Raw genomic sequence first — 11276 nt, 5'->3', positions numbered from 1 at the left:
CCCCAGCCTTCCACAGGGCTCTAACAAAACCCCGATGGAACAAACACCGTGTCTGGGAGAATAAATTAATCCCTCTTTAAACAGCCTGACTCAGGGGCCGGGTGACGACGGAGCTTGTTTTCTTTTAAAATAGGACGCGAGCGGGCCGGATTTCTGTAAAAACTGGCGAAATGCTAACGGTAATGGGGAGGAATAGGGACGGTAGAGCGTGCAACCCCTCCCTTTGCCAACTGAGTCACAATTTTCCCCCCTTCTGTCTGCGAAAGACTGACTTAAAAACACCGCTGTTTATGTAATTCCGAAGAATATCCAGTGTACCAAAAAAAAAGAAAAAAAAAAATCCTCCCCTGGCTTTTGTGAGTCGAGCCGTTTCACGCCAGCTTGTTTTCTGATCTTCTCCTCGTTTTGAGCTTGAGAACGTAAAATGTGCAATTGCAGCAGCAGCAAAAAAAATAAAAAAATAAAAAAATGCAGCCCCGCACATCACCTTTCTCAAGGTAAAATAATCCTCTTGGCACGTTCCTGGCGGCGGTCACTCGCTTACTGTCCTCCTCGGAATTAAACCCAAACCCAACCCGTGACACGAGTTTGAAAACCTGAGTTGAATGAATAAATCTGCCAAGAGCGAGCACCATTTCTTTAGAAAGAAAAAATTATTCCCTTGCAAGGGATGAGTCACTCGCCCGGGTGCTCTGCCTCCAAAAACACGCCGGGAATGTTCCGAGGAGCCGGTACCGGGAGCTGGGCACTGGGTTTTCCGCCTTTTCGTAATGAACGCGGGTGATGCCATGGAGTTTGGCTGAGGTCTTGTGAATTTTTTCTCACTCTAGTGGGCAGTTGTGATTCGCATGTAGGAAACTTCACGCTAAGAAGTTAATCTCCTTAGTTTAGGGCCATCTCCCTCCGCGTTGGGTCTGTTTTGTCGTCTTTCTGCCTCCCAGGCTCTCTGATGAGGGGTTTTTGAGAGGAAATTGTTCACAGGCTGGCAACAGGGTATTGCAGCAACCTCCATAAGAAATGCCAAGTAAGACTTTCAAGTACATGTCCAGCTTCTTGCTGCTTGTCTTGATGTTTTTTTTTTTTGAAGGGCGCTGGATTTTGAATCAGCGATGTCACACTTTGACTTAGGAGTAGGCTTTGCTGCTTTTAATTAAGGAGTCAGCAGTTCACTCTCCTAACGTGCTCAGCTATGTGCGACTTGGAAGCATCTTCGTACAACTGTGACGTGGAAATCTTCCTCTGGTTTTTTTTTTTCTGGTTTTCTTTTTTTGCCCCAAATAATAAAGCTCTAAGGCCTCATAATAAATGTTGAATATTGCTTCTTGAGTCATTTTGTTAAAACCAATTATTTAGGGTGTGAGCACCTTCATGTACCCAGCAGAAAGCATTGTTAAGATAGTCCTGATGTGACTTTAGTTTTTCTTCTTTCCATTCTCACCAGACAGCATGTCAGCCAAGATCCACCTTATTAGTTAACTAGTTACAAAAAGTGGATTTAAAAGCCCCTCCTGCCCCCCCTTCGCCAATATCAGTTAAATAATAAATGCAAGTGATGAATATCCGCACTTGTGCTTTGTGGGGGAAGTTTTATCTAGTGTGTGTTTCAGCTGTGACGGGATTTCTAAGGGACAGTTGAATATGCGGTGTGTGAAGTTGTAATTTTTAGCAAAATGTTTTAGAGAAGGTTCCAGTGTCCTTATTTTAGTCTTGCTAGCAATGGGATGTGTGACTGTGCGTTGCTCTTTCCAAATAAATTTGTTTGATTGCGTTTAGGTAGCATTTTAGTGAACTGTATCTTTTAAAGAAACTGTAGTGAGTCTGAATAAGCAGTTCTTGTTTGGATCTGATTAGTCCCTGAAATGTGTATTTTGAAAACCACTTTTAGTATCTGCTGGGAAAGTGAAAGTTGTATCTGTTAATGTGAGGAGGAATCATCCATCAAACCGAGTGCTCAAGATATGACTCATGCTAATTTGTTGCTCTCACATTAAGGCTGAAGCGCAAAAATATTTTAGCCTCTGGCATTGGAAGTTCACGATGCCACATCCTACCGCTCCACATCACGAATTACAGGTTTTCTTGTTTACTGCCCCCCAGGAAAGAAAAAAATCAGCGATAGAATGAGGATATCGGGCACAAGAGCCTGTCCCAGGCGATCAGAATGTCGCAGAAGTGTTGGCTTGACACTAATGCTAGGTCAAGGAAAACTGTGGTCTGTGCCTGAATAAAAGTGACTCGCGAGAGACGTGCAGCAGGTGCTGTCTTGCCTTCTGGAGCAGCAAGTTAAAAAAATACTGCCTGATCCTTTTTTAAAAGGCTTTAACGCAGCCGGCCCTTGGAAACTGAGGAATACCGCTTGTTGCAGAGAGGGGCTGTTAGGAGGATGGCCTGCTAATAACGCTGGCTATCTGGGAAGCGAGATAAGCAGACTTACATAAGCAGCAGCTTGGTAGCCTGTAGCTCTATGAATATACATTGTTTTAGGTCCACCATCTCTCGGTTCTGTAGGACTAAATGCATCGTTACCTTGAAGTGCTGGTGATGCTTTAAGGCTTAAAAATATCCATAAACTGCATAAGTTTGAACCTTGTCCAAAGGATTTGGGCTCTCTATTATCCGATCTGCTAGCTCTGCCTTTGAAACTGTATCTCTGGAGCTATCCTTAGGTGCTCTTAAGTGTCTTCTGATACAGTTTAACAACATTGTTTAATGCTTATTTAGAGCTGGCTGTAAAACATTTCAGAATTTTTTAAGATTAAAATTGTATTTAAGTACACAACTTGCTTAATATTGTACCTTTGACGTGTGTTGTACATACTCTCTGCTTTTTATGCAATGTAGATGTCTTGATGGCTTTTTAAAAACACGGGCAATAAATGGTTGAAAATCCACAATTGTCACTGAAGTCAGGCAAAAGTTTAATGGAGACATTGGAGGTTGTGCCATGCCCTGATTTAGCAGCACAGCCTCCAGGAGAGTTCAGCTTCCGACTCTTCAGCCATCGCTTCTGCAAGCCGGCTCCTTGGGCTGTTAGCAGTGGCTGCTGTGGCCAGGCGTGGTGTGGTCAGGCTCCACTTACCTGTTGCTTCCCAAGCTTCGGCGCTGATGGGATGTAAAATGCAGATAAAAACAGGCAGGCAGGCCTGGCTCCTAACAGTTCCTGCAAGTTTTGTCTCCTATTATCATACCAAATCTGGGCTGTTGGATTCGGAAAATCTGTGAACCGTTTTCCTGTCAGATAGGCTTGGAGTGTTAAGAAGCACGTATTCGTACCCACGTGGGTTAGTGTTTGTATCCACTGGTGGCTTTTATCCAAAGATCACCGGCATTGCGCTCCTGGAAAATGCGTGGCTCAAGTGAAAAGTAAAGTAAAAGCAGGACAGTGATGCAGCACTCGTGCGGTGCCAGGAGCCTGCCTGCGGCCGAGGAAGGGTTGCGCTGAGGTGGCTGAAGTTGCTGCTGCGATCGGGAGAGGCAAAGTGGCTGGAGCATGGATGAAACTAAGGAAAAGTCTCCAAGTGAGCTTCTAGAAGTACTGACTTTTCCAAAGGATGTGATGAAATGGATTCACGTAGGAAGAGTGTTAGCCCGAGTGCGTTTCGTAAAGCAGTCCATCCTCACCCAGTGTAGAAGTAGGCAAGTTGGGGGGTTGTGTGCCAGCACAGCGTTTTATTCGGCTCTCGCAGCCTCGAGTCATAAAGCGAAGTACGTGTTATTTTGTGAAGGAAACTGTAAGGAAGAAGTCCTGGAAGCCTGCAGTACTGGTCTATTGGGAATGCAAGTTTCCTCAAACTCAGCTTCAGACCTGGCATGCCACGTTAATGAGACTGATTTAAAACTGGTCTGATGAGACGGAGGCGCATCTTGAATACAGATGTGCTTAAACTGGCTTAAGGTGCTAGAGTGATTTGTTTTAATGCTCCATTAGGCTGAATTGGTCTGTGTGGTTTCTAAACCACTTTAAAATTGTGCCTGCTAGGGTTTTGTCCCAGTCTGACTGGGTGAGTTTTAATAACAGCGATTTCTGCCTTAGAATAGACAGCGCCTAGTGCAAGCACGGTGGAGAACGGCCCGTAGCAGCGTGGGCTGTGGCTCAGCTGAGTGGTGCTTGCTGTGGCTCGCTTATGGGGGGGGATCTATTCCCTTTAGCTTCTCCCACTGACTCTGTAGTTCAGAATATTGGTATTGGATTTTTGAAGCAGCTTTCAGGTCTTTTTTTTAGTTCCCCTACCCCCAGCTGTGTTCTCCAGTGTCTCTGGATGTCTACCAGTGCTTATCGATTAGCTTCTCTTCCTATTGCAAAGTAGCTGTTGAGGAAGAGAAAAAGAACATGTTGCTATTCTTATTAGTTTCCAGAAGCAAAGAGCACAGTGGCCAGTGTGTAAGTGCGGCGGGAACCTGCTAAATATAGAAATGTGGCTTTAGACAGCTTTTAATTCAAGTTGCTTTGGTTTCGGTGCTAGTGCGCATTGTTTAAATAAGACGCCTTATCGCATCCTGGCTCTCTGTGGCTGCAGTTCAATTCTCAATGTGCACTAAGCTTGGCTTAGAGGTGGGGCGTGATTTTGCAACTCCCATCAGTAGGTTCATACACGCCAAAGATCGTCCCAAGGTGGCATCTGATATGATCGTTAGCAAAACAAGTTATCTGTTATGTAAAGATCAAACGCTGTGTTAATAAGAGATCTGACAAGCACCTAGTTGTTTTCCATAAGAAGTGTTGCCCTCTGGAAACTTAATAATTGATTGTTGTGATGTGTGCCTTCCTGCACTTACCACTGAATCTGCACAGCGAATAATACGTTTAAAGCTTGAGTGATATATCCTGTCCAAAACCAAAATTGTAACTTTTTCCACTTGTTACTTCAATGGCTTTTGGTCTAGAATGTGTTTTCCTATAGTTTGTAAATGTTCTCACCGTGTCAGAGTGAGCACCCATCAATAGAATTTAAGTGTGAATGTTTGGTTTTAGGCACACGAAGCCTCACATCACCAACAGCAGGCAGCACAGAACAGTTTGTTGCCTCTCTTGAGTTCTGCTGTTGAGCCACCCGATCAGAAGCCGATTCTGCCCTTACCAATAACGCAGAAACCTCAGCCTGCACCAGAAACATTAAAGGATGCTATTGTTGGGATTAAAAAGGAAAAACCTAAAACCTCCTTTGTGTGCACTTACTGCAGCAAAGCTTTCAGGGACAGCTACCATTTGAGGCGTCACGAGTCCTGCCACACAGGGATAAAGTTAGTGTCACGGCCAAAGAAAACTCCCACCACAATGGTGCCCCTTATCTCGACCATCGCTGGTGACAACAGCCGAAGTTCCTTGGTTTCGACTATCGCAGGCATCCTGTCCACAGTCACTACGTCTTCCTCTGCCACCAACCCCAGCAGTAGTGCCGGCGCGACAGCTATGGCAGTAACTCAGACGGTGAAGAAGCCCAGCAAGCCCGTTAAGAAGAACCACGCTTGTGAGATGTGCGGAAAGGCCTTCAGGGATGTCTACCACCTCAACCGGCACAAGCTGTCCCACTCAGATGAAAAGCCCTTTGAATGTCCAATTTGCAATCAGCGCTTCAAGAGAAAGGATCGCATGACCTACCACGTGAGGTCTCATGAAGGTGGCATCACGAAACCATACACCTGTGGTGTTTGTGGAAAAGGCTTCTCGAGGTACCATGTAGAAAATCCCAGGCGAGCTCAAGTATTGGCTTTTCATAACCAAGAAGGGTTAAGCTATCGTAGCGAGGGGCTAGGAGAACCAGACATCTTAGAAGATTGGTGAGGGGATAAAGAGCCTTGTTTACCTCTAGGGTGTGGGTCCGATCTGAGCCAGCTTGGCAGTGGCCAGATGTGTTTAGCAATGATTTTGTGACCTCATCCAGGTCCTGTAGGATGTGTCTGTGTCACTGGTGGTGACCACGGCACCCCTTTACCAGCCGAACGGGGCACGGCAGACACCCTGCTTCCTTGTCTCATAGCAAGGTTGAGGCGTACTGACAGAGCATTGCGGGGGAGCTTGCATTGCTGCTGGCTGTGTTCAGATCTGTGCTTGTAACAGAGAAAACGTCAACCCTTTATAGTGTTGATCTGTCACCTTTACACCGGGTATGACCAAACGTGCCATTTTCAGGTGTGTAAGAAGAACACGGTTAAGTTTTAAACGTGCAGGTTGGGTCTCAGCGTAACTATGTGTTACTCCAGCTGAAAGCCACCGCGTAGGTACTGGGAATGTATTTATTCTTGCCGTGCAGAGGGATGTGGGTTGCAAGGGGTCATCAGAGCAGTGTTCAGCACCGCTAGCTAAGGTGTCATTACTATGTATTTGTAACAGTATGCATTTTCTTTTCTGTTCCTCTCTTTTTTTTGCAGGCCTGATCATTTAAGCTGTCACGTCAAACATGTTCATTCAACAGAGAGACCCTTCAAATGCCAAGTAAGGGCTAAAATGATTTATTAAGAACAATACCTCATTGTAATGTTAGAATCTGAGGCGAATAATCTTTCCAAAACTGTATTTGCTCCTGGTTTTTTGCTTCAGTAAGCGAGTTTAGAAATAAAGTTACAACAGCCTTACATACCAGCAGCACTGTAGTTCTGCTGTTAGTGTAGAGGCAGTTTAAAAGGATGCTGTGGCTACTTTTTTTTTGAAGATTAGAGGCTTTTTGCTTTCTTGGAGAGCAACGTAGGTGTGCTGTTTTACGGTACGCTTAACTTGGTATTGGTAGTAGGATTGGAACAGCATCCTCAGCTCAGTGCTGATTACTGGAGCAATGTGTGCAATGCGTTTCTCAGCATATTTAAATGTGTTTCTCAGTATATAAATTTAAAATGGATTGGAATAGGTGATTCTGGATCCGTTATTTTGCTGGGAGGTGAAAGCAAGTTGTCATAAGTTTGTGACTGAGTGTAAAAGAAATAACTTGACTGCTGTTGAACAATTAACTGTTTTGCTTGGAATATCCATGCTTGTTCCAGCTTGTGCTTTAATGACTCATCATCTTAAATAAAAGTCTTGTGTAAAAAGAATAGTGTTAGAAAAAGGTTTTGTTTCCTTGTTCCGATTTGGTTGGGAACAGAAGTAATTGAGCAATTTAAGATATCAAGTTCGTATTTGTACAGTAAAATTGTATCGAAAAGCAACTTTGCCTGTTCTGGGCTTTGTTTTGTAAGCTACTTCTTGTTTTGGTAGGTGAGTAAACTCTCTATTTTAAAGTTCAAGTAGTATAGTGTATGATTTTTGTCCTAACTGTCTCAGAAGCCAGCTTCCATTTTCAGTCTCTGTTTAGGAGTTTGATTTTGGTTTCTTTCTAAATACAGGTAAAACTTAAGATTGTCAGTATCCTTAGGATACTGTTTGCCCCTACAAGGTGAAGTAAACTTACAGTAGGCATGTAATTCGTACTGTAATGATGCTGTCTGCACTTCAAGTGTAACTGTTGTCCTTCGTATAGACGTGCACTGCTGCCTTTGCCACCAAAGACAGACTGCGGACACACATGGTGCGCCATGAAGGAAAGGTATCGTGTAATATCTGTGGTAAACTTCTGAGTGCAGCATATATCACCAGCCACTTAAAGACACACGGGCAGAGCCAAAGTATCAACTGTAATACCTGTAAACAAGGCATCAATAAAAGTAGGTGAACGTTTTAAAAACATTTCTAATAACAATGTGTTTGCAAAGGGAATTGCCTTTGATTACGTAAAAATGCAAAAACATACCCATCAGTCTGGGTATTCACACCTCTTAAAAATAGATTTGATAACAGGATCTTCTTCAGCTGAAGAAATTGGCACACGTGGAATTAGTTTGCTGCTAGACTGCGCTCTTATCCCGTAGGAATTCCCTGCAGTTTGTGAGAATAACGCATCTCTTCAAGAAAAGAGTTCCCAAGTTTCCTCAGCTTCTAAGTACAGTGCTACTTCCTGAGCTGTACAGGCCTGAAAGTCCAGCAGATAGTTCTGGAGATTTTAGGATATTTAGGAACTGCTAAGATGTGCCAGATTTCAGGTTTGAAGCCTCATCAAAAGCTCATCCAAGTTAGGAGAAAGATTTCTCTGCTTTCTCTGAGCTTTGACCCTGGGGCTCAATGATTCCTCCCTCTGGCAGCAGTGGACGAGAAAAGCATTTAAATCCAGCCCTGATAGGTTTTGGGCATTAATGGCACTTGACTAGTGGTGTGCAGAAGTTCCCATGAGATTTTTGTAATAGTTCCTTCTAGTCTTAAACTCTGTGGAAGTGCTGAAGCCTGAACCTGGGAGTGCCTAGTAAGCAAACGACTTTCAATTCTTTCCTGTTAAAATACCTGTAACTTAACTTAACCCACATGGTTAGTGACAGAAGATGGGTTTTCAGGGGAATTAAGAGGGAGAAGTAAGAAAGGCCTTTGGAAACTTTGTCCTTAAAACTCTTTGAGCAGGATATATTTGCAACATCTTTTCAGTTCCTGTTACTCCTGGATAATTTGAAAGTACTGGGAATGTCTGAAAAGCCTGATTGTTGAGCTTAATATAAAATTGAGATGTGAAGTGTTTTTCAGGGTATAGAGTTACAGCTCCGGCTTCCCAAGCCAGTTCAGTGGTGCTAAGCTAGTTCATGTGAGGCGTTTACAGCAGTTGTTGGAGGTGCAAATGATGAGCTGTAGTATGGCCAGAGTAGTAACATGTTGCTCTGTAATGTAAACTGAAAATTTTAAGCATGCTTGCAAGAAAAAGTAAAAAAGGCTTTTTTTAAAAAAAAAACAACCAACAACCAACCAACCAACAACCCTACAAACTGGAGCTGAGGTTTAGAAAAAGTGGAACCATCTAACCGGCTTGAATTGTAGAGACTTGTTGTAGTCTTTTACTTCATTCTTCCTAAAACACAAACCAAGTAATTGGAAAGGAAGTTCATTTTTGGCAGTGAAAGCAGATGTTCCCGAGTTATATTTTGGTTTTTAAATTTTGGAAAAGTAGTTTTATAAAGTGCAGAATTAATGATATGTTTTTAAACACCTCTGTGATTTTTACTCTTGGAATCCTGTGAGATTCCACACACTCTTTACGGAAGAAGCCTTTGTCATCTCAGCAGAAAACAGAGTAACTTTTCAAGGTGAATTTGTGTTCTTACTTAATTGGCATAGCATGCATGAGTGAAGAGACCAGCAATCAGAAGCAGCAACAGCAGCAGCAACAGCAGCAGCAGCAACAACAACAGCAGCAGCAACAACAGCAACAACAGCAGCAGCAACAGCAGCAGCAGCAACATGTAACAAGTTGGCCTGGAAAGCAGGTAGAGACCCTGAGATTATGGGAAGAGGCCGTCAAAGCAAGGAAGAAAGGTAAAACAAACCAATATGTACGATCTTTTATAAGATACGGGAGTTTACAGTTATATAGGGAGCTTAAGATGTCAGAAAAGGATGTCTCACATGGAAATGTAATTCTTGATGTTAGAAGTAATAGCTAAGAACTAGCAGGAGGAGAACATGACCAAAATTCTGCTGTTGTAAACGAACTCCTTATTACTTACTTCCCTTTGGTCTCTGTGCTTGAATGTGTACTAGCAGTCATCAGTTACAAAGGGATGTTTGTGTCTGCTTCAAGGCAAGAGTGTGTTTTCTTGTTCTTGCATGTGGTTTTTAGCTGTGTTTATGCATATTTACCAGTTGTTAACTTGTGTGCATATATATACACATATATGTATATATACACACACAACACCCTCTATCACCCTCTATCGTTGCATCATCAGTCTGCATGTGGGTGCTTTCTGTGTCTCTTTCATCTTTTCTCACCCAATTTATTCCGTTCACTTTATCATCACATAATTGCCTTTGCATAAAGTTTTCTGGAACTCACAGCACTTACTCTTCCATATATTTTTTTTTAAATACAGAATTAACTAATAAGTGCTCATGTTTTTCATTATTGCTAGCTCACAGCTTGCATATACTTATGCTACTGTAATTGAAGTGGAATAGCTTCCTATTGTTGGTCAATGTGTCATTTTGTAAAGAATAGATTGCTTCAATTTAGTGTCATTAGGAGTACAGTAGTTTAAAGTGTCCCGGTACTGCCAGCTTATTCTTTTCACAACAGCTTGATTTTTAATGACTGTCATGTGACTCTCATTGATTATATGTTTTAGATGAAATTCTTAGCGACCACTTACTGGTTTTCACTAGCTGTTTTTAGTAATACATGTTTTTGACTCACTTTTTTTTTCTTTTCTCCTAAACTTCCTTTCAGTTTCTCCACTCTTTTTCTTTTCTTTTCTAGGTCTTGTTTTGTATATTAGGTTGCTATTCCAATTGAATTGAATGCTGTGATCAGACAGTATAGAAACAGCTTATTTGTGTTAAAATGTAGTGATAACAGAAACATTAAATACCATCAGGCCACTAAATGGATAAAGCAAATGGGTGTCAGATTTAGAAAATCTCTGAGAATTTTTTTCCTTCTTGTTCCTTTCTGTGTCTTGTTCCCTCTTCCCTTCCTTTCTTACCGAGACTATGGAACATATTTTAACAGAAACAGGGGTTTTGGACAGAACAGGGGGTGAGGGAGGTGGGTGGGGAGAACGGTTGTCAGACTGATGGGATTAGTTGAACTTAATTGGGGAAGGGGCATGGGGTGGGATGTGTCTTTGGGTATGACTGTGCTTGGAAGGTGAAGCTAGACCAGTCAGTGCCATGCCTACGTGCTACTCTTTCCATGCTGGTTCTCCTGGGCCACCTCTTGCATTGGCTTTACAACAACACTATATGGGATTTTTTTAGTGTAATACAATTTATTTTCATTATTTTTTTTATTCTTTCCCTTCCTGTCCGCCCCTCCTAGATACGAACTTTGAAGAACCAACAGTAACCCTTGAATGGGGCTAATGTTGCTTTCAAAGTTAACTCCATATTGGTACATTTGTATTGCCTGAGTGGCAAGAGTGGACTCTTTGCTCCTGGTTTACCTCCTGAAACATGGGTGTAGACTGAGCTTGGTGTCCTACCCTACAAATGTGGAATAAGACACGACTTAGAAGTGCCGTAACATTGATCTAGAATATATTTTTGTCGGTTTCTTTAGCAGTCATCCCTTCCCTTTCCCTGTGTCCACCGACCTGCTTCTCTTTTTGGAGCCTCCTAGTATGGGTAGCCGGCAGGTGGTGCTGATGGATGCCTGGTGATCCCTCTGCCGTCCTGGACCCCCGATGCCCGCTCCCCCGCTGCCTGGCCCTGCTAGAGCCCACCGGCAGCAGGGTTGGGCACTGGCCTCCTGGGTCTTCCTGGCTTGGCACTT

The 11276-nt window shown here is 43.0% G+C and overlaps 1 protein-coding gene across 1 annotated transcript in view; it reads left to right on the top strand.

The window, feature by feature from the left end:
* The first annotated feature begins 3490 nt into the window (after window positions 1-3490).
* Window positions 3491-11276, top strand: part of VEZF1 (vascular endothelial zinc finger 1) — a 9216-nt gene continuing 1430 nt past the window's right edge. The window contains exons 1-5 of the mRNA XM_010184005.1: window positions 3491-3571; window positions 4973-5670; window positions 6370-6433; window positions 7452-7635; window positions 9125-9322. Of these exons, the coding sequence (XP_010182307.1) occupies window positions 3491-3571; window positions 4973-5670; window positions 6370-6433; window positions 7452-7635; window positions 9125-9322 (1225 nt within the window). The remainder of the gene's footprint in view (window positions 3572-4972; window positions 5671-6369; window positions 6434-7451; window positions 7636-9124; window positions 9323-11276) is intronic.

The sequence above is a fragment of the Mesitornis unicolor genome, unplaced genomic scaffold (assembly GCF_000695765.1).
Source record: "Mesitornis unicolor isolate BGI_N332 unplaced genomic scaffold, ASM69576v1 scaffold52664, whole genome shotgun sequence".
Classification (NCBI taxonomy): Eukaryota; Metazoa; Chordata; class Aves; order Mesitornithiformes; family Mesitornithidae; genus Mesitornis; species Mesitornis unicolor.
The sequence above is the reverse complement of the archived record's forward strand: the minus strand, read 5'-3'. Positions and strand labels throughout refer to the sequence as shown.